The 20,461-nt window shown below is 54.1% G+C and overlaps 10 protein-coding genes across 10 annotated transcripts; 3 read left to right on the forward strand and 7 right to left on the reverse strand.

The window, feature by feature from the left end:
• Positions 1 to 363: 363 nt before the first annotated feature.
• On the reverse strand, positions 364 to 2,330 carry P170DRAFT_378873 (MFS transporter). Its single transcript, XM_024845466.1, has 4 exons — positions 2,004 to 2,330; positions 1,768 to 1,954; positions 1,204 to 1,700; positions 364 to 1,136 (listed from the first exon to the last, which is right to left on the reverse strand). Exons 1-4 carry the CDS (start codon positions 2,310 to 2,312, stop codon positions 444 to 446), a joined length of 1,686 nt encoding a protein of 561 aa, XP_024708070.1. The 5' UTR covers positions 2,313 to 2,330; the 3' UTR covers positions 364 to 443.
• A 630-nt stretch (positions 2,331 to 2,960) lies between these two features.
• P170DRAFT_350653 (putative carboxylesterase) lies at positions 2,961 to 5,126 on the reverse strand (the record flags this gene model as incomplete). Its single annotated transcript, XM_024843817.1, has 2 exons — positions 2,961 to 4,109; positions 4,167 to 5,126. The coding sequence occupies 2 exons, from the start codon at positions 5,124 to 5,126 to the stop codon at positions 2,961 to 2,963; spliced, it is 2,109 nt and encodes a 702-aa protein (XP_024708071.1).
• Positions 5,127 to 5,215: 89 nt separating this feature from the next.
• P170DRAFT_434487 (uncharacterized protein) lies at positions 5,216 to 5,815 on the reverse strand. Its single transcript, XM_024848726.1, has one exon. It carries the CDS (start codon positions 5,513 to 5,515, stop codon positions 5,240 to 5,242), a length of 276 nt encoding a protein of 91 aa, XP_024708072.1. The 5' UTR covers positions 5,516 to 5,815; the 3' UTR covers positions 5,216 to 5,239.
• A 280-nt stretch (positions 5,816 to 6,095) lies between these two features.
• P170DRAFT_434488 (rRNA 2'-O-methyltransferase fibrillarin-like protein) lies at positions 6,096 to 8,764 on the reverse strand. The gene is made up of 5 exons (XM_024848727.1): positions 8,158 to 8,764; positions 8,031 to 8,078; positions 7,788 to 7,969; positions 7,466 to 7,734; positions 6,096 to 7,412 (listed from the first exon to the last, which is right to left on the reverse strand). Exons 1-5 carry the CDS (start codon positions 8,468 to 8,470, stop codon positions 6,347 to 6,349), a joined length of 1,878 nt encoding a protein of 625 aa, XP_024708073.1. The 5' UTR covers positions 8,471 to 8,764; the 3' UTR covers positions 6,096 to 6,346.
• On the forward strand, positions 8,591 to 9,781 carry P170DRAFT_348768 (RING finger domain protein; the record flags this gene model as incomplete). The annotated part of the gene is made up of 2 exons (XM_024843697.1): positions 8,591 to 8,801; positions 8,871 to 9,781. 2 exons carry the CDS (start codon positions 8,591 to 8,593, stop codon positions 9,779 to 9,781), a joined length of 1,122 nt encoding a protein of 373 aa, XP_024708074.1.
• A 163-nt stretch (positions 9,782 to 9,944) lies between these two features.
• sld2 lies at positions 9,945 to 11,662 on the reverse strand (the record flags this gene model as incomplete). Its single annotated transcript, XM_024843959.1, has 2 exons — positions 9,945 to 11,413; positions 11,521 to 11,662. The coding sequence occupies 2 exons, from the start codon at positions 11,660 to 11,662 to the stop codon at positions 9,945 to 9,947; spliced, it is 1,611 nt and encodes a 536-aa protein (XP_024708075.1).
• A 232-nt stretch (positions 11,663 to 11,894) lies between these two features.
• Positions 11,895 to 13,017, reverse strand: P170DRAFT_434489 (sucrase/ferredoxin-like domain-containing protein). Its single transcript, XM_024848728.1, has one exon. The coding sequence runs from the start codon at positions 12,627 to 12,629 to the stop codon at positions 11,985 to 11,987; it is 645 nt and encodes a 214-aa protein (XP_024708076.1). The 5' UTR covers positions 12,630 to 13,017; the 3' UTR covers positions 11,895 to 11,984.
• A 730-nt stretch (positions 13,018 to 13,747) lies between these two features.
• On the forward strand, positions 13,748 to 16,371 carry P170DRAFT_351909 (putative C6 transcription factor; the record flags this gene model as incomplete). Its single annotated transcript, XM_024843897.1, has 5 exons — positions 13,748 to 14,389; positions 14,448 to 15,729; positions 15,786 to 16,096; positions 16,157 to 16,246; positions 16,300 to 16,371. The coding sequence occupies 5 exons, from the start codon at positions 13,748 to 13,750 to the stop codon at positions 16,369 to 16,371; spliced, it is 2,397 nt and encodes a 798-aa protein (XP_024708077.1).
• A 1,922-nt stretch (positions 16,372 to 18,293) lies between these two features.
• P170DRAFT_423604 (endo 1,5-alpha-arabinase) lies at positions 18,294 to 19,539 on the forward strand (the record flags this gene model as incomplete). The annotated part of the gene is made up of 4 exons (XM_024847514.1): positions 18,294 to 19,081; positions 19,139 to 19,326; positions 19,379 to 19,407; positions 19,459 to 19,539. The coding sequence occupies 4 exons, from the start codon at positions 18,294 to 18,296 to the stop codon at positions 19,537 to 19,539; spliced, it is 1,086 nt and encodes a 361-aa protein (XP_024708078.1).
• A 102-nt stretch (positions 19,540 to 19,641) lies between these two features.
• P170DRAFT_112156 (uncharacterized protein) lies at positions 19,642 to 20,196 on the reverse strand. Its single transcript, XM_024842321.1, has one exon. The coding sequence runs from the start codon at positions 20,046 to 20,048 to the stop codon at positions 19,743 to 19,745; it is 306 nt and encodes a 101-aa protein (XP_024708079.1). The 5' UTR covers positions 20,049 to 20,196; the 3' UTR covers positions 19,642 to 19,742.
• Between the last annotated feature and the right edge of the window lie 265 nt (positions 20,197 to 20,461).

Consider the following 20,461-nt stretch of genomic DNA (forward strand, 5'->3'; position numbering starts at 1 on the left):
TCCGTGTTGATCCAAAACAAAGGCTCCGCAAAACTTCTTTCCAACAAAACTTGGTAAAGAGAATCCAATATTTTGGAGTTTGAGTGCAATCATTTATGGGCAATGACGGAAGGCGTTATGTATATATCTTGACCTTTTCCATAAAATCTGTTCAGGTCTGATATTCTGATTAATTATAGCAGTCATGGTAATATATTCCGACCAAGTAATAAGCTGCAGATGGCTTAAAGAACTTAGAAATAACAGAATCTCCAAGCCTGTCAACCTTTTGGCCTGTTAGATGGTCTAGAGGCCGAAATAGGAACTACAGTCATATTAAGGTAATTTTTCTACTTCTTCTTTCTTAGTGTCTTCGTGGTTGTAGCATTGAGGCCTAGTCGATTCTCACCTGTATAGTATCGCCATACATATATATCTATACCACATGCTTGCAAAGCGCAGTCCTATATATCATGTCGAGCATACTTACTCGCCATCCTAATCCTCCTGCCATACCGGAGGAGAATAAACGGATACGGCACAAACAGCACCGCCAGGCATCCGAGCAGGGTGCACGCCCAACCGACACCCAAATTGTGAAACATGGCCGTCGCAAAGAGAGGAAACCCGGCGCCGAAGGAGGAACGCATGAAGTCGTTCCCCGCGAGCACGGAGGCCGCGTATCTCGGGTACGCGTGGGCCTGGTAGCAGAAGATGCCGTTGAAGATGAGGACGGCGCCGACGGCGAAGAACATGGAGCCGACGATGGGGACGATCCAATGCACGGAGGCGAAGTTGCCGGTCCAGCCGAACCAGAAGAGGGAGATGGGGAGCGCAAAGGCGCCGACGCACGCGGGGGGCAGCTGTTTCTCCGGCGCGATGTTCCAGTCCGCGTCGAAGTGGCGGGACTGGTATTTCCATTTCCAGAAGAAGTACCCGGGGATGGTGAAGCAGCAGGTCGAGACGAGGATTCCGAGGAAGGCGAGTCCGGTTTCACCCTCGTTGAAGCCGTGGATCTCGCTGAAGACGATGGGGTAGGCTTCGAACCATATGTAGAGGATGCCGTAGATGAGCGAGATGTAGAGGTTCATGACGAAGACGATTGGCTCGAGGAAGCAGAGCTCGAAGGGTCGGACGAGGGCTTCGAATATCACATCCTACCAAGGTTAGTTTATTTCCTTCGACCTGATCAAATAGCAGAAGACTTTTTCCATGAAAGCATACCTTCGGCTTTACCGACATGAGTTCGATCTCGGCTTCACACATATAATCCGAGTTGCCAGTGACTCTGCGGACACGCCGTGCGCGCCGCCACAAGATATTCGGAGCGTAGGTTTCGGGGAGAAAGAAGAAAAGAAGGACCAGAGTCAGCCCTGAGATCCACAGAAGTTGCCAGATAGTCCACGTCCATCCTTTTACTGGGGCGGCGAACCCGCCGACCAGAGGACCCAGGACAGGAGCCGATATGGCGAAACAGCCCCAGATCCCAATCATATAATCGCGGGCTTGGGGATCCCATATATCGCCTAGTGATGCCGCCCCAGTGGCAAGGGCAGGCGAGCCGATGAAGCCCGTCAGGAAGCGGAAAGCTAAAAGCATGCCGAAGTTCTTCGCGTAGATGACCGCAAACTGGAAGAAGACGAAAACGAGGGTAGTGAGCACGTAGGTAGGGCTGCGGCCCACGGTAGGGAGTTCTGATAAAGGTGACCAGACCATAGGACCTGATCATTGTCAGCATTCTTCAACTCTCTAGACCACCCCATGGGCGAATCCTGCTGATGATCATACCAAGACCATAACCCGCCACAAAGAGGGTCAGACCCAGAGTCGCAGCTACTCGGCTCACACCGAACTGCTCAGTGACCCCGGTGATCCCGGGCGTGTAAATGGCAGAGCCTATATAGACCGCGAAGGTGAGTAGCCAAATGAGGCCGCTCACAAAGACCTTCTTTTCGGTGCTCCAATTCTGCGGATTCTGCAAGACCATAAGATGAGATTCAACGCACTACACGGGCAGATCATACCTCGCTATCATCCGGTCCAGACCAGTCAATCACAATCGGCGTTCCCCTTTTCATGCCGTCGCCTTGGAGGGTGTGAGCTGAAGTCAAGCGACGTGAGCATCTCGAGGCCTGAGACATCACATTATACAAGCCGAAACAGTCCGGCTCTTCGTCCGAGCCCGTTTCCGTTGGCTCCCGCTCAAGCTTGGGTTCGGTTTTCAGATATTCGGTCCAGACACAGGGGTCGGTCTCTTCGGGATATCGTAGCCATCGTCCGCCGCTGAAAATGCGCACCAACTTGCCAAAGGCAGAATCTCGAATGGTCTCCATGATCCCTGCTTCTCGTCTGAGAGTTTGATTGCTGGTTGATTTAAAAGGGTCCGTTGGAGGGCCAGGGTATAAGCGTCAATTATATTCTCGATGCTGAAAGCGGTCCAATCGAATGATTTATTGCATTGTTTATGAGTCCCCAATCATAGATTGGCGGTCAAACTCTATGGCTAGAAAAGAGAGAGAGATAAAGTAGGGGAGCATTCTCTGCTCTGAAGTACCGAAATGTTTATACTCCATAAATGCCGCTTGTCCTTGTGTCCTTGGGCCCGGGTTGACGTCACGACTTGAGTATATCCTCTGTCCAAACCCTAATCAAACACCTGTTGTCAAGAATATACTCTGAATCTTGGATAAAGATGACCGTCGCAGCATAAAGGCCAAGTAAAAATGCTGTTACCGCCATGAGGCCCGGTTTTGCCGCGGAGCCTGCTGTACTGGCGGATGCTTCGGTATGGACAAAATCTATCCGCGACTCTCCATTCCGGGATCGACTTCGCATGACCGATACACCCGAGCCAAATCGTCAGGCCGAGCATGTGATACTATGTCACTGCTTCTTCAGTTCTCGATAGTGGTGCAGATTGTCTCAAAGATAGCCATTTTTCCACCTTGTGGCTTGTAAATAGTGGACCCACTTGACCTCAATCAAGACCAACGGAAGTAGTGTGTCATCGGATACCCTAAGAATTCACATTGCTCCATGTCCTGGAAAGTGGTTCGAGCACTGGGAAAGTCCAAGCGTTGCATGGGTCCCTCCAAATGTGAGACCTCTTCCCATCGATCCAAATGGTTGATAGCCTCCAGCGCCCCGGAGTATCCACGCGCCTGAAGATAATCGTTCGAAGGATTTGGCTGACCCGACCGAATAAATTCGGCAAAATACGCCGACACGAGCTCCACTGAGCGGAGATCCAAGCGATCCCGAATGGTCTCCAAGTTGCCGAAAACCCAAGGGAGATCGGAGCCATGGAGTCGGAAGTAAGGCAGTTCGGGATCTCCGTGAGGATAATCGGCCGTGGCCTGCGGGCCTCCGAGACGATTAGGATCCCGACCAGCCACAGTCCTTTCCATCTGATAGTAATAGGAAGGCTTGAACCGCCCGGATGTGGCTCCCGCGAAGGCAGTGGCCTGGTTGACACAGCGGACCCGAAGGTCTGTAGCGACGCGTTGAGCTACATTAAAGGAATCCAGTGTCATGTTGCCTGTATCTTGGTAAGGGAACAGACCGGAGTCCATGATTTTTCGAGCATGGATTTCGTCAATTCCCAAGGCTATTTGGATCCCTTCCAGCGGAGTTTTGATCGTGGCAGGCGGATATTGACAGAACGAAGCACCGTCGTTGGCAGTATTCCCAAGCATAACAGGGATACTAGGGTGTTTCCCACTCACTCGGAGGAGATTGAGCTCTCTCGAGTTAACATAATGACCATCCTGAACGATATGTCGTGAAACACTGTCCAGCCCAACAAGGGTCGATGCTGGAGCCCTTCTCAAGCATGCGACTTGTTGCTCGGGGGTGCCAGTAGTGCAACCTGCTTCCACAAGCACCTGCTTTCCCGTGGCATTGTACGATTCCTCGATTGTCATATATGAGCTGTACGGCGTTGAAAAGTCGCTTTCATGGCCCAGCCCAATGCCACCACCGAGATTCGACATGGCAATGGCGCCGTGAAACTTCCCCGACGCAGGATTCGAGTCCAACAATGCTCTCACGGACGCGGCACCAGCAAATTCACCGACGATCGTGATGCGGTTAGGGTCACCACCGAACTGGGCAATGTTTTTAGCCGTCCACTACTCATTGTCAGTATTGAAGATCTTCAAACAGGGGCCAAACATAGTCTCAATCACCTCGAGAGCGAGGATTTGGTCGCTCAAGCCGTAGTTGCCTTGGAGGTCTGTCCCCGGGACAGCCAGGAAACCCAAAGTGGAGAGTCGATAGTTGAACGTCACCACCACGATATCCTCGCGCGAAGCCAAATTGCCGCCGTCGGTCACACTGTCGGCACCAGACCCATCGGTGAAGTCGCCGCCATGAATCCAGAATAAAACGGGCTTCAAGCCCTCCTTGGAGTTTTTTCTGGGAATGTACGGGGTTTGAACGTTCAAAAAGAGACAGTCCTCGCTGCCCCCTCTCGCCTGGGCGCAACTTGCGCCGTATTTTGTCGCGTGGATAGTTTTCGATTTGGGAGAATAAAGGGTCGAATAGGCGAATCGCTCCGGCAGATCGGCATAGGGGATTCCTAAGAAGCGAAACGATTTCTGGTCCCGGAACCCAATATACGAGTTTCCCTCCGATACGATCCGCAGTTCTCCGGACTGAGTCGCATGCTTTCTGTCGGCCGGCGCACTGAGCGAGTTTGTCGAAGCACTCTGGGTGCATAAGACTGGAAGTTTGAAGTCGCGACCCGGGTAGGGCAGGACCTGGAACTGGTCGGAGTCTCGCGTTACCGAGAGAAGGCCATTGCGAATGTAATAGCTGTTGGTTGAATTTGCTCTGCCCGAGTGAACGAGGTACGAGAACAGGTGCTTGAAGTCGTCTTTATGGTCTTCGAGTGTTTGGTTGGAGATCATTGTCTCCCCGATCTCCTGACACGCCTCGCGGATATCATACTGGTGCATGCGATCCAGCAGAATGGCCCCGACATGGTTGGAATCGTCCGACGCATTGAGATTGTTTTGGTAGAGCAGCGTGAGCGACGTCTTTTCGTTGACCACCGGCACGTAGTGATTGCCAATGGGCGACTGGTGGACGTGGGAATTGGACCCCAGCACCAGGGGCACCAGAGCGAGGAGGACGGAATACTTCATGGTTCGTGTTTGTGCCTGCAAGCCCAGATCTTCACGAACGATTTGCGCGCATGGCGACCCTGTGGTGCGCCTCTGTTGATTTCGTAAAAAGATGAGACTTTTGGACAGAGTTCTCAAGACATGGCGATGACGGTGGCAAGTGCGACGAGAAGGGCGTCCAAAAAGGAGAGCACGAGACCCGAGGCCAGCAGGCCTTTAATTATAAGGTCGCATCGCCCTCCGAATGCTTCCAGCAAATTGCAATAATCAAGAGGAAAAAAGCGGGGGGCACAAGGCCAACTGATGCGGTAGTCCGACGCTAACACCAATAGTCCGGACCCTTGGGGGCGACGATGTCTTGGATGCCAGCCTCGGCAGTCGCTGAGGTCAGCGATGCATTCATCCAGCATGATGGATGGATAGGGCGTTGGGAACACGGTAGATGCAAGGAGAGTTCGCTTGGAGTTGGGGGCAGGAGCATGGCAAGAGCATGGAAGAACGCGGTGGATCAATCAAGTTGATCAACGGCCGGACCCCAACTTCATCCCGGGCCGATCAATGCTTGGAGGGGCCTCTCTAGGCATGTTTGGGGAAAGGATATTCAGGTTCATCGATCACTGCATGTCTTGGGCGGATCTTTTCCTGTTCATGATATATCGATTTTACTCCGTACTCCTGTCACTACGTTAGTGAATCCAAATGATAGAGAGTCCCTCTACTACTCCGTAATGTCCGATGTCTCAGTAGAAATATCAGTTGGATCCACCGGGTTATAAATATCTTCCTCGGTCGCTTTCCACCAATTGATTCTGAAATTAATTGTGGGTTCTCCTGTTGTCCTTCTCAGACGGAGCCTTCCGGAGTCTACACACTTGGGACGCTTTACGGGCCATTTGCATCGGACAGATCACATTGCTGGGCCAAATCAAATCAATAATTGGGAAGATGGCTGCATGAAAATACTCGAACTCTACAATTATTGAATCCAAGGGAGAAAAAAAAAAAGAATTGGTATTATCTGACCTAGACTAAGGTGGAATCCAACCAGATTCTATGAAAAAGGCATCGTCGGGTTACCTGCCATGATAACCGATCCATGGACTGCGCAAAAGTAAAGGATAAGGGATATGTATCGGAAAGAAAAAAGATACGGAACAGTCCGCCAAATAGCTGAAATTCTTGCATCGAGAATCCGCTGGAAGATAGTAAAGACGCATGCGTTATTTGCTTCAAAGTCTCAATCAATAATTCATCACTGGGCCACCGGGACCAGGACCGGGCTTGTCTTCAAAGCTGCCTTCGTGCCCGCCATAGTCGTCTAACGACTTATAGTTGGGAGGCCCAGCGTCGCGCCCACGCCCACGCCCTCGAGCACCGCCTCGATTGGCATGTCCTCGTCCTCGCGCACCAGAGCCACGGCCACGGCCACGGTGGGAGCCGCGACGAGGTCCGTCGTCATGGTGTCGACCATGGGCCCCGTGACGATTGTAGGGATGCGCCCTGCCATGGGGTTGCTCGTCATGCGGGTTGTGATGGGCATGAGCATAATCATCGTGATCCTGCCGATGACGCCGCTTGTTATTTTTGTTCAAGAACTGGCTTTCCCACTCGCCCTTGTTGGGGTTCTCCTCTTCCACGCGCAGGACTACTTTCTCCCCGACGACCGTCTCCAGCGTCACGGCCTTGTCGGCGGACACGGGCTGCCAGTTCTGGATCTTGCCAGCATCTATCGGTCGCGCCCCTTTGCGCACCGCCAGCACCACGATGGGCGACGGGTTCTCGGTGTAGTACTTCTCGGTCGCCGGAACGGGGGTCAGCCGCGCGGCCCAGACCCGGTTCTCGAAGACTGCAGTGCCGGTGATCTGCCAGCTCAGCTTCTTGCCGATGCCGCCTACCTTCTCCAGGATCGACCGAGGCGCGGGCCGCGGCGTGATTAGTATACTGTTAGCCATGTACTTCAAGTCATTGGAATCAGCAAGCCCCGAGGGCAGCATGGGCGTCAGGATCTGACTGATCAGACGAGCAGAGTCCGTATTCGATATCAAATAACCAGTGTAGAAGATCGTCCGCTTGATGCGGAGCCGACCGTACGGCGACTTGGTTCCGTTGAGGGACGGGCTGCGAATGGAAAGGTTGTGGGAGTTGATCATACGCTGCACTTCGGCGGTTTCAAGGACCGGTGAAAGATACAACGACCCTTCCGCTACTTGAATCACCTCCGCGCTGATGGGTCTTCGGGGGTAGGGGGCGGACAGGGCCTGGAATCTCCGGTTCTGCTGCTCAAAGTAATCTCGGAACATTTTGACGCTGGTCGGCAAGGTTAGAGGCACTTCACAAGGGACAGGGGCGGTCGCACTCACTGCTTCACCCGATCCTCGTAGATGCGAATCTCGTCGGCCTGCTCATATGTGAGAACGAGATCTTCAAGGAACGATTGCTTGAACTCCATGGTCGTGGAGAACCGCGCATTGTTCGGGCCAACTTCGGGCTTGAGACAAATCAGGTCAAACTCCAGTTTCCGACTGTCCACAATGCGTCTGACAAGGTCAGAAAAGCCGCTCTCACTCCGGCCGGTCAGGAGCACCGTGAGGGCGTCCTTCTGCTCCATACTGAGCTTGACCAATTGCACCTGCGACAAATCAGTCAATATTCCAGCATCGAGGGAGCGGACCCGAGTCGCACAATCTGCTCGTTCCACCATCCTTCCCATCCGCGAGGTTCTTCCTTTTCGATGCCATCCCCCGTGGCGGCAAGGAGGTTCGGGTCGTGCCACCATCCTCCGTTTGCAAAGCTCTCGTAGGCTTGCAGGAACCCGATGGTCGGGCCATTCCATATTTGGGGGTTTGGGAGAGGGCTTGAAAACACTGGACGATATATTAATTCCCATGCGCCTAGATTTTGTCTCCAGGAATTATTCTTCCTTACATGTGTTGTCGAAATCGTAGACGTGGATCGCTTTTACCTGCGATACGGCTGAGGGAGAGCGAAAGGAAACCAGGTTAGCGAGGCCACATCCACCGCATACGGCGCCAATAACATGGGCCAGACTCACCTGGCAGGCTCCTATTGATGATCGACCATCGTCGTAGACCTGTAAGAGTGCGTGAGGGTGACCGGTGATGGTCCTGGGCCATCGCCCCATTGGCGTGTCCGCGCGACATAGAGGCAAGATCCTGGCGAGACGCGTTCTCTGCCACGACAGCTTTGGCAGATCTCATTTTCTGCAAACCATGGGACTGGCGACCAAACGCTGCGTCTGTTAGTGCATTTCTTGGAGCAGGATTCTTCTTCTGATGATGATTTCGTCGCTTGCTGGCGGGCGTCGGGTTGAGCAAGCGGCGGTTTCGCCGCGGAATTTTCGCCATCGCCGACCACAACGTGACTTCCTCCGCCAACACTCCGACGTGCCTGATGGCCCTGATCCGGTCTCCCATCAAAGGTCCTGCAAGGCTCTCTTCTCGCGCGCGCTCTCGGATGTCGGTCTGATGTCGGACGATGTCGACATTCAACAGGAAATTCTGCAACGGACTCTGCAGGAGGTAGGAGGGCAGCAGGAGCGTGACGAGGTGGCTAATCCATGCGTCATCTGTTTGGAGCCCGTCTCAGAATGCGCTGTCGCCGTGCCCTGTCAACATGCAAACTTCGATTTCCTGTGCCTGGTGAGCTGGCTGGAGCAGCGACGCAGTTGCCCTCTATGTATGTCGCAGGATGTCCTTTAAATGAAATCGATTTCCCTTCGTGGGGGTTTTAACTTCCGCGGTATAGGCAAAAGTGACGTCGAATCGGTGAGATACGATCTCAACAACCGTGAAAGTCCGAAGGTTTACCGGCTTCCTCCTCTTCCTCCACAGGCTGCTGCCGGTACTACGAGTGGTGCCTCGTCATTCACTACAGCCCCCCACCCACGAGCATCTGCGTTTGGCGGCTCTCGCCGGCAGCGACGCCCTCCAAGCCCACGGCTGCAGGCACCCGACGACCCTCTTCTCCGCCGACAGAATGTCTATCGCCACCAGTTATATTCCCTCCGAGTCGGGTCGAATCGCGTCTCGCAATATCGTGAATTCACCCCCGATATGTTCAATCGCGACGAGGGATTGGTGTCGCGCGCCCGCAAGTGGATCAGGCGCGAGCTTAGGGTCTTTGCCTTCCTGAATCCGGAAACGGAGACAGAGACGCCAAATCGCGGGCGGATGACTCGTCCTGGACATCAGAGGCTAGAGAATCGTCGCGGAAAAAACGCTGAGTTTCTCCTCGAGTATGTCATTGCTATTCTGCGCACGGTGGACATCAAAGGCAGTGCGGGCCAGGCAGAGGAACTTTTGCGGGACTTCCTTGGGAGGGATAATGCGCGTCTCTTTCTGCATGAGCTGCAGGCCTGGCTTCGGAGTCCTTTTACTTCCCTCGAAGACTGGGATCGCAATGTTCAGTATGACGAAACCCCGAGAGCTGGTGCTAGTACTACCGCTCGTCGAGATTCTATGGCTTCCGATCGGACATCGACTCCGGTGCACCGAGGTCGAGGTCGCGGTCGCGGTCGCGGTCACGATCGTGGGTTCCGCGGAAGAGTATCCAAGCCTCACTATCCACGAGGATGGCAATCTGAGGGCAGACCTCAGGACGCCTTGGCGCAGGCACGGCGGATACAGCATGCGCGAGATCGATACATTCCTGATTAAAGATTGTGCATTGTCTTTTTTCGGCTCATGACCTTATGGATTGTATGATATGCTCTGGAATTATGTATATACACTGGCGCCGCCTATACGACGGGAATGGTATCTATTAAAAATAATGCTCTCGGATCGTTGCTCATAAAATGCCTGGAAGCCGGGTGTATCATCATCGGCGTCTGCCAAAACGACCTGCGCCTCGGCCTTTGCTGCCCCTGCTTCGAATCTTCAAGGATCGATAGTTGGCATGCGCTTGCGGATTGACCTTCCTCTCGCGCGGCTTCTTGGGCTCGGATGCCTTGGCCTTAGGCGGTGCCTTCTCCTGAGGGTCTCGTGGTTGAGGATCGGGTTCCCCAATGGCCTCCTTCATCTTCTCTGAAAAGCTCTTGCCCTTTGTCGCTGGCTTAGACTTTTCCCCATATTCAGGATCCGAGTCAAGATCGGGGTCCGACATTGTGTGAAGCGAGCCGATGTCGTCGAAGCCATCGTAGTCGAATTCATCGTCGTCTCCGGCGATGTTGGGCCGCTGTGTTTCCGGCACAGCGGCGGGCTCCTCGTGCTCTTCATGGTCATCATCACTTTCCTCGGGTGGCTCTGGCGAGTGAATTTGGGCTTGAACCGTTGGCTTCGCGATGACCGGTTTCATGTTCACTCTGCGCGTTGTTCGCTTCTGACCCTTCTTCTTGTATGTCCGCCCGTTGGGATTGTCTGGCACTTGGCTATCGGTGACTTCGACGTTCGCCGCAGCCGCTTGTTCGGCTTCTATCTCATTCAGCACGTCCAAATCGTCCTGCATCCGCTCATCCTCCATATCCCGCAGTCCTCGCACGATAGCCGACAGACCTTTGCCCACGAATTGCGGCGGCTTCCGCACGGCCATCGGACTCAACCCCCCAGCATTCCCGGTGGAGTTGGAAAGGCCGTATCGCGCAGGGTTCGACCGTCGCAGGAAGGATGGCGTCTCCGACTCCGCAGGCGGTGCATTTTCCCCGGCCTGGTGCTGTTTCTCGCCGTCCGCATGCACGGCGTCATTCTCATTCTCCACCATAGCAGCATAGCGCAGCGTAGTCGGGGTCGCGAAGAGGTTGGACAGCATGTACTTCTTGCCCGACGACGCCGGCGTCCGTTCCCCTCTCGGGCCATCCTCTTCCTCTTCATCCTCCTCGGCAATCGTATCCATGGTCCTCCGCTTCGACGGCGTCTGCGCAGCCTCTCCCCGAACGCTTGCAATTCTCGTTGCCGACGGCGTCGCCGTGCTGCCCCCGGATTCCGACAGGAGATCAAACAGACCGAGCGCCTTTCCGTCTCTCTGGGGCGTGGGACCGATGGCTGCCTTCAATGGCGAGGGATGCATGTGCGTCGACGGGCTGAACAGCTTGCGAAACACCGATGGTGAATCATACAGGTCGTGGGATGAATGCGCGTTGTCTTTGCGCGACTTGGAGGGCGTCTCGAATAGTCCTTTGGTCGTCTTGCGGGGGGTCGTGTGGTGGTCATTTCCGGGACCTGTGGGCGACGCATGCTTGCGCTTCTTGGGACGTTGTTCTTCGGCCTGGGGATGGTTGGACCGGTGTTTCTTCTCGTATTTGGAGGATTTTTCGAGGGACTTTAGTCGGGAATATTCCTTGTATTTGGCGGCTGCAGCAAGGAAAGGGGTTAGTCAATGGCAACCACAAGGGAAGGAAAAAAAAAAAAAAAAAAAAAAAAAAAATGAAGCAATGCAGAAGAATCAATTGCATACGTACCTATTTCCGGAACCTGCTTGATATCATTTCGTTCCGCCTTTCGACCTTCATTGGCGGCGGCAAAGGCTCTCTCCCATTCTTTCAATTCGGCGCGTAGGTTGCCCGAGAGCGCCACGATTTCCGAAGTGTTGAGGTCGGCCATTATTGCATGTTGGGGAGTGAAATGGGGAAGTGAAAGCAACTATGAGAGAGAAGGAATACTGCGTAGAAAGTGCAGGTGCTAAACTAGATGTAAGGAGGAAGTCATCCAATGGTCCAAGACGCCCCTCCGTCGCGCACGCGAAAATCCATTAACGCGAGTTGGGGCGCGGGTGACGTAGCGTGTTCCGGTCTCACATGACCAGGTACCATCATCAGTGAATAACTTAAATGTCATATCCTTCGTTATTGGTCTATCTTGATTAGTTTTAGTTTATTATACATATGTCTTGTCTTTGAACCCGCTCAATGCAATAAAAATGCCATCACCAACTCGTCAACCCCCGCTGTTTATCAAATCCCCCTCGCAGCTGCGATTCGGGATGCACCACCTTCCCCTGTAGCAGGGTATATTTGACCACGCCCTCGCAATGCTCGGGCTTAATTCTTGCCAGCCAGATCAATTGCTCTTCCTTCTTGCGGTAGATCAAAACATTCGCCGAGAACTTATGCCCACCGACATGCGACACGAAGAAAATGCCCACACCGCCCGGCCGTTCGTCGTCCGCGTCGCGGTATAAACCCAGGGGGCGCAGATGGCGTTCGAGTTCTCGCTTGATCAGCGGCGCCGTGATGCCACAGCGCGCGTCTCGTCGCTTGTGCGAGCAGAGCAGCACCACGTAGTCGTATTGGCAGGGTCGATATGAGAGTCGAGAATTGGCTGGTTTTCCATCGGCGCTGGATTGGGGCACGTCGATGAAGCAGTCTACCAGCTCTTTGACATCGTCGCTTTGCACCGAGTCGACGAATGTGAAGGACGGTAGGAGCAAGACTGTGCTTCCTTGTGGGGTCTGGGTGTCGGAGTCTGCGTCGTGCTCTGGTTCCTGGAGATTCGATGCGGAGACCATGATTCTCTGGACATTCTCGTTAGCTGGGTGCGGAGGGAGGGCAAGAACAAGAGCATACCCCATGCTTGGATTTTATAGAGGCGCGATCAAACGCTTCCATCAGGCTGCCTCGTTCTTCCTCGACATGCTGCTTCCAGTCGGACTTGCCGGTCGCTACCAGAACGTGGGTGTTCAGCGGTTTCAGATGGCCGTAGAGAGGCGTCAACGATTCAATTTTGACCTTCGGGGGGAACTGGGCTGTGCAATCGGCGCAGTCTTTCTTGCAGTCTGCGCCATCCTGGGCCGGGTCCACCGTAGGAAAGAGATAGTTGTTGCGTTGGATGCCACTCAGCGATAGGAGGGAGCGGAGCATGGTGATGGGGGAGGAATCTATGTGGCTGGGGATTAATCTATGTAATCAGAGGTTATCAAGAGGAAGGATATATCAGGAAACATGGCCACTCGAATAGCGACAGGCAATAGCTGATATACTCTTTGTTGAACGAGAGACCGGAGATTTCGGGCACCGCCGAATATACCGAGACCGAGCTCCGAAGGATTCGTCGAATCAGCGTGAGTCATGCATATATATTACTAGCTATATTCTATAGTTGGTTATAGGTCGGATGCAGGTGCTTTTATTTACTATTATTGATATTACTATGCATTACTGCTCCATACGCCAACCACATACTCTGCAGTACCTCATAGTCATAGTACTCTGAAGGCATGTGGGTAACTCCCGGCGGCAATATATCGGGGATATCAGAAATCGGAGAAACCAGTCCTAGAGGATGTCTCAGACTGACAGCATGGAATTGTGGCAGCCTTGAGCAGGAGGGAAATACAATCAGAAAGGGAGGCATATTAATATGATTGACTGATCCACGACTGATCGATAATCTCTCGTATCTCCGATGCGACCGACAAGGGAGACTCGGGCGGCGTGAATTTCCCCATGCGGTGATGACGCCCGTGGGGCCACATACGTAAGCCACGGAGTAATGCCTCCAATTGACATGCTTAACCCAGTTCTCTCTAGTTCTCATGGCGGTGCTCCACGGATGATCGCTCTGGTGGACTCCCACCGAAAAAAAGGAAAAGAAAAACGAGGGAAACAGCACCATGACCGGGATGCGCCGTCCAAGTCCCTCAGATCCGCCCCTTTCCCTTCTACTCCTCCCAATTCCTCCGCGGCCATCATGACCGATGTTCAGCAGCATATCGGGGCTCCTGATCCGGAGCCCCAATCCGAACCGCGCGTGCGGAAGAGACGCCGCCGAACCATGGCCTGTACGCAGTGTCGCAGCCGGAAGCTCCGCTGCGATCGCGAGTATCCCATCTGCGGCCGGTGTCAGAAGGGAAAGTCGCCCTCCAGCTGCACCTATGAAGATGGCTTCCTTTGGCAGCAACCCAATACGGTGGCATCGCCCGCGTTCTCCGACCGAGGTTCCACAGCCATGGCTCAACTGCCCCGAATCGATCGGACAAGCGCTGCCCACCCTACCCCGGACTCGGGGATAAGCTCGCTGCCCTCTCGGCCTTTCCCGAACTCAATGACCAGGAAACCCGGCGAGGAGAAGCGAGACCGCTTCTTGGAAACCGTCCTGGGCGCCCCCAAGGCGGCGGTGAACCAAGAACCTTATGTGAACACCGAGGTGTTGCAGCGTCCTCGACACTCCGACGACAGTCGTCGCGCGCTTCCCTCCCGCCCTCTCGATGATAATGACAGTCCTCCTTCGCCGTCGCAGCAGCTGGACCTGATGCCTCGGATCATGATGAGGGGGAAGGAAACGAAGACGCGCTTCAATGGCTCGGGGATTTTCGCCAATCTCATCGCACAGGTAGCTTGTCTTCCCTTTGTTTGTACGAATGTTGTTGTGCACATACTGACCGGGCGAGCAGTTTCCTGACATCAAATCGTTTGCGGAAGAGATCCGAGTGGCTAGTCCTCAGCTTTCGGCGCTGCGACCAGATCTGTCCCGCGTGGCGAGAGGTCTGTGGAAGAGAAAGCCCCTCAATACACCCATTCCGATGCCGGACACCACTTCTTTAACCAACATGCTGCCCTCGCGGTGGGTGGTGGACGAGCTGGTGGTTCTGTATCTGACCTACATCGAGTCCACCCACCGGATTCTTCATGTCCCCTCCTTTCTCAAAGAACTGGATGAGTTCTGGGCTCAGAAGGAGAACCCGGACCTAATTTCGCCGCATTTTGTTGTCCAGCTGCTTCTAGTGCTGGCCTGCGCGTGGAATCTGGCCGACTTTGATTCACTTCAAGCGAAGAATGAATCGACGCTAGTCTGTTACACCGCCATCGAATGGGTTCTCCATGCCGAAAAATGGATCGAGAACGCGCATATCAAGAGACCGGAGATAACCACGCTGCGTCTCTATATTCTCCTGATTATCGCACAGAATATCCACGGCATGAAACGTAGTAAAGCTTGGCTGGCCACGGGAACCCTGGCCAAGCAGGCCATGTTGGCGGGGTATCATCGCGACCCGAGTCGGTACACCAAGATTTCGGTGTTCAATAAAGAGATGCGCCGGAGGATCTGGACAACCATCGTGGAGCTGGATCTCCAGATATCCTTGGAGCGGGGAATGCCGCCTTCCATCCAAGAACCCGACTACGACACAGTACCGGCCTTGAACATCAACGATAATGAGATCCACGAGGCCAGTACCGAACTTCCGCCGGGGAGGCCCTTGGACGAATTGACAGATTCATCCTTCCAGTCGGTGCTGACGCAGTCGCTCCCGCTGAGGCTCAGGGCTTGTGAATTGATGCATTCGCCCCGGATCAGCTGCCGCTACGATGAGATACTCCGCATGGACTGGGAGCTGAGCCGAAATCTCTCGAACATTCCGTTCTGGTCTACATCCGGCGTTGAGGACGTTCAGACCCAGCACAAAATCACCTTGATCAAAGCTCTGCTAGAAACCAAGATCGGGCAGAGTCTGTTGTCGATTCACACCCCGTTTGCCATCGAGGCGCAACGGGAACCACTTTTTGCTCCCTCTGCCCGCAGTCGCCTCGAAGTAGCCACCATGATCCTGGTCACCCAGCGACGGTTATACGAAACGTCGAGGCAGCTATCCCTCTGCAATATAGGTGATTGGACCATGCAAGCCTACTGCTCGATTTGTCAACTTCTTCACGCCGGTAACGAAGAACAGTGTGAGTGCATCGTTGGAACAACTTTTTGGCTTGAATCACGCTAACTAGCTCAATAGCCTCTTCCTCTTGCGGCACCTCTCTCGCTCGTATGCTCCCTGGAATGCCGGAGTCCCTTATTTCGTTGGTAGAAACGATCTTAATCTGCCTAGAAGCACGCCTCCTGCTGGTGGTCAAAGGCGCCAAGGAATATTTCTTCATGTCCACGATTGTGGCATTGGTCAAAGCGACTCTTTGGCCGGGGCAGGCGAATATGTACAAGCAGGAAGTTGTGGAAAGAGTGATCTTTTTCGCGCAGACGCTCTTTACGCGCCATGCCAACTGCGCCCATTTGGGCGATTGGGGAATGGGAAGTTTCAAGACTAACCAAGTAAGTCGGTCAATTCCCTGCGGGCGCAACCAATGGACTAAAAAATTTTTTCTCTGCAAGGTTCCAAGCTTAAATGCAAATCCTGGTATGGGGCCATCGTTCGTCCCTGACTTCAATATGTTCCAACCGACGGCCGAATTCAGTATGCTGGTGAGTTCATCCTAGAAGGTTGTCTTGACGGCTCTAACTCTTTGCGTTGCCAGCCATCTGGGGACATGGACCCGTTCCTGGACGCATTTGACTGGACCGATTTGACGGGAATCACATTTGAGTGATCAAGACTTGGTGGGGTTTTTCGTGAGCTTGTGTTGACCTCGATTCTCAAATCACCCTGAATTCCGCTGCCTGGGGTGCCAGGGGTCGGGAATGGCTCGGGAATGATAGGCATGGGGATCCTATACAACACTCGGCTCACATACGCCGCCCTTGGTATCCCTGGATCTCCCGTCACAGGAAAAAGAATGGTCCGATGCCTGGTTTCTGCGTTCAGGAAATGATTTCCCCTGGCTTGTCATGCCCAGTGCTCTATGATTGCGGCGATCGTCGGATGATGGAATGTGCGTCTGGGAAGACGGCATTCCCTCCAAACAAAGCCCTGGAGCCTATTGGAATGCGATCCCCCCTTCAGCCCGTCCTGTGTATATATAACGAGGAAGAAACCGACCTGGCCAGTTCACTCCTCACAATCCATCTCTGATCTGATTCCTGCGTCCTTGTTCCTACCCAACCAAACTCCTAATCGAACTTCACCCATTCATCTACCCACAATGCTCGTGACCAAAGTGACCTCCTTCCTCGCCCTGGCGGCCTGCGCTCTGGCCGCCCGCAGCGCCAAGCAAACCCTCTCGGACATCAACGACCTCTCGAGCCAGGTGGACACGCTCAACGGCGCGCTGAAGAACTACCACGGCGGAATGATCCAGGCCGTGCCCGTTGCCACAGCGTTGGATCGAACGACCAAGCTCACCCGCGAGGCCCGCCAGCACGTGGAGGGCGACGAGCCCTTCGGCGAGCAGGATGCCCGGGAGGCGCGCGAGGCGTGGGAGCAGCTGGAGCCCTCCATTGTGGAAACGGCCCGTCTGGGAACCGAGAAGGTGCGTTGATTGCTGATGACAAGACGACCTGCATACGATGAGACGATGGGACTGACTTGGTTGCATAGGCGCCTGAATTCAAGAAGGCCGGAATCGGCCGCGAGGCCAGCCAGATGCTGGGTGACCTTGACGAGGAACGACGGGGCTTGGCCAGCGACATGCAGAGAATGCCCGATTCCGAGTACCGGAAGTTCGCGCCCTCCAACGAGCGCATCAACGGGGCGTTTGACGAGCTCCTGGACAGCTACAAGAACTAGATCTGGTGACTGTTTCTGTGGTTGGATTTTTGGGTGTTATTACTAGGGTGTCATGGCCGTGATGTATTCTTACTGTCGAGTTGATCGAGGATTCGGTGTTTGTTATTCGAGGTAGTTAATGGAGTGGAGTGTTTGATTATCACCAAGTGTTTAGCTTTGGGGTTGACATGGGCCTACAATCCGGGTCCGCCAATCAATAGGAAATTGGGTTTGCCAACGCGTCTTTACTGCGAATTGACTTTCCCCTGTGCCAGGGATGGACGATCCCCCTGTCCATCACCCAGTCTTGTCCTCCCAGTCCGCTTCCATCCGATGCTCTCTGCCTCTTTAGTTTATCCTCCATACATCCGAGGTTAATTCCGCCAAATGCAAGCTGTCTGGCTGCGTGTTGACGTCACTGCAGTCCCATTGGCTGCGATAAGACAACCCCGTGCCGAGTGGGGCCATCCATCGGGTCTGGACCACCTTCTGCCAATCAGCGTTGCTTTGGCTGAACTGCCTCGTTCCAGGCAACAACCTTCAGGGACGGGAAGTGTCAATCGTCCATCGTCCATCGTCCATGATTAACAGCTCGTCATGTTGATGTAGCCCCTATCAATGGTGTCTTCCCTGCTCTACTCATCCTATCAATAGACGCCTGGCTAACACATGTCTCGCACTCCTTCAGACCGATCGATTTATCTCGCCACGTCCTGCTGTTCCACTCCACCTGTTTGCGACGACCGATGGCTTCCCTTCTCCAATCCACCTCCCCTATATACGCTTCCATCTCGACACCATCTTTCCTCGACCTACGTCGCTAAAGAATACCATTGAGACGCTCCATGTCCCTGGCGAACAGCGTCAATGCTCCAATTCAGTCTCCAATGGCTCTGGCTGGCGTCGCTGCTGTGCTGGGTGACTGCAGTCCCCGCGGACATCCATGTGTCGGACCCCCTGAAAGTCTTCTCGCAAACAAAAGACTACCCGCTGCCAAACCAAGGCAACATTGCGACGCACGACCCCAGCATTCTGCAGTACAATGACAATTACTACATGTTCAAAGGAGGCGTGCACCTGCCCATCTTCAAATCGGACAGCCTCCGGGGACCCTGGAAGCGAATAGGGACGGTCTTCGACGGGCCCAGTGTCATCCAGAAACAGAATCGTACTCGTCCGTGGGCCCCGACCACCATTGAGCGCAACGGGCGCTTCTATTGCTTCTATACCATCAGCAAACACGGCAGCCGCAACAGCGCCATCGGCGTCGCTTCTTCGGACTCCATTGACGATGGCTCCTGGACGGATCACGGCGCTCTGATCAACACCGAAGAGGGGCCACAGTCCCACATCTACCCGTATACGGTCTCCAACGCCATTGACGCGTCTTTCATCACCGACCAGGAAACCGGGAAGCCTTATTTGCTGTACGGCAGTTTCTGGCACGGTATCTTCCAAGTGCCATTGAGCGATGATCTGTTGTCGGTTGAACACCCCAGGCGCCCTGACGCGAAAAACTTAGCCTTTCTGCCGAACCGAAGGGTGAAACCACAGGAAGGGTCGTTCATGAGTTACCGGGAACCATATTACTATCTCTGGTTTAGTCATGGGAAATGCTGCCATTTCTCCAAGGGCTTCCCTAAGATTGGACAGGAGTAGGTTTCGCTACCTGAGGCGATTAGCTATGTATACTGACTTTGTCCTGTTCATAGATACAGCATCAGGGTCGGAAGATCCAAGAACGTGCGAGGCCCATTTGTAGACAAGGACGAACACCGCCTTACCGATGGCGGTGGCACGGTGGTCTACGGGTCCAACCACGGGGTTGTCTATGCGCCTGGGGGGATCGGCGTGATGACCAGCAACTCGAGCGACCCCGATGTCATGTATTATCATTATCGTGAGTGGCGCCTACCTGCAGTCGCCAATGACACCCAGCTAATTGGCTGCAGTTAATGCCTCCATCGGACTCGGAGACGGGGTAAGCACTTGTTGTACTGAATGAGCCGGATGTCCCTAACTTCTATCTCAGCAAGCACGTCTCGGATATAGCTGTATCAAGTATAAGGATGGGTGGCCGGTAGCAGAGTATGTGCCCCTCGCAGTGACCTGATCGTTTAACTCACCTGATTAGGGCATGCAAAAGCCGCGGATCGATCGTCCGTCCCAATTACTCGCTCACCTTCCTTGCTGTCCTGTGTATGTGCTGCTTGGCCTTGCTGCTGCTGACCACGCGATTTACCGGATCGAGGCTCATCTTTCTGTTTCTGCTCCTAGTCACCGGGGCATTCCTATGGTTGTACAAGTGATGGAACTTCATCTTTCCGATTGATCTTCGTTTCTACATCGGTTTTCATAGAGCATTTGTGATATACAGCGGCGAAAACAGGATCGGCGTTTCGAGTTCCATGTCACATTTAGCGAATACCCAATTCTAACGCAGTTACGTCCATCTATCTTGGCTCTGTATCCATCCACACTCAGAACTGTGCCTGTGACATACGATGATGCATCGCTCAACAGAAACAGCACTGACTGGGCCACCTCATCCGGCGTCCCATTTCTCTTCATCACCGCCGGCGACGTGACCGGCGCTCCCTGGATTTCAACCGCCTGGTCCATCAGCGGCGTCTGGATCGCTCCTCTGCAGCTCAATCAGCATCGCGTCAAAAGCACCGGCAATCACAACTCACGGAGCCACCGCATTCACTCTGATTCTCGGTCCCACCGCGCTCTTCGTCAACCCGATCACCCCGTGCTTCGTCGCCGCGTACGCCGCACTGAGTCCAAACCCCCTGAGGCCCTGAATACTAGCTGCGGTGACGATACTCCCCGATCCCGCCGTCGCCTGGGTACTCCGCAGCTACGCGCGCAGGCAGTGCATCATCCCCGAGAGATCGACGCGCACCAGCCGATCCTATTCGTCGTCGTCCAACTCCGTCAGTTTCTTCATGCCGTGGTCCTTCCCGATCATGCCCGCCATGTTGGCGGCGCCGTCGAGTCGCCCCAATCGCTGCACGGTCGTCTCGATCCAT

Source organism: Aspergillus steynii (assembly GCF_002849105.1).
Source record: "Aspergillus steynii IBT 23096 chromosome Unknown P170scaffold_2, whole genome shotgun sequence".
In the NCBI taxonomy this organism is placed as follows: Eukaryota; Fungi; Ascomycota; class Eurotiomycetes; order Eurotiales; family Aspergillaceae; genus Aspergillus; species Aspergillus steynii.

Coding starts and splice junctions, on each gene's coding strand:
- P170DRAFT_434488 (XM_024848727.1), bottom strand. CDS start 8,470: ATGGCGAAAATTCCGCGGCGAAACCGCCGCTTGCTCAACCCGACGCCC. Junction 8,079..8,157: donor CATCAATAGGAGCCTGCCAG/GTGAGTCTGGCC, acceptor GCTCTCCCTCAG/CCGTATCGCAGGTAAAAGCG. Junction 7,970..8,030: donor CTACGATTTCGACAACACAT/GTAAGGAAGAAT, acceptor TATATCGTCCAG/TGTTTTCAAGCCCTCTCCCA.
- P170DRAFT_378873 (XM_024845466.1), bottom strand. CDS start 2,312: ATGGAGACCATTCGAGATTCTGCCTTTGGCAAGTTGGTGCGCATTTTC. Junction 1,701..1,767: donor TGTGGCGGGTTATGGTCTTG/GTATGATCATCA, acceptor GACAATGATCAG/GTCCTATGGTCTGGTCACCT. Junction 1,137..1,203: donor TCATGTCGGTAAAGCCGAAG/GTATGCTTTCAT, acceptor TAACCTTGGTAG/GATGTGATATTCGAAGCCCT.
- P170DRAFT_112156 (XM_024842321.1), bottom strand. CDS start 20,048: ATGGACCAGGCGGTTGAAATCCAGGGAGCGCCGGTCACGTCGCCGGCG.
- P170DRAFT_434489 (XM_024848728.1), bottom strand. CDS start 12,629: ATGGGGTATGCTCTTGTTCTTGCCCTCCCTCCGCACCCAGCTAACGAG.
- P170DRAFT_434487 (XM_024848726.1), bottom strand. CDS start 5,515: ATGCTGGATGAATGCATCGCTGACCTCAGCGACTGCCGAGGCTGGCAT.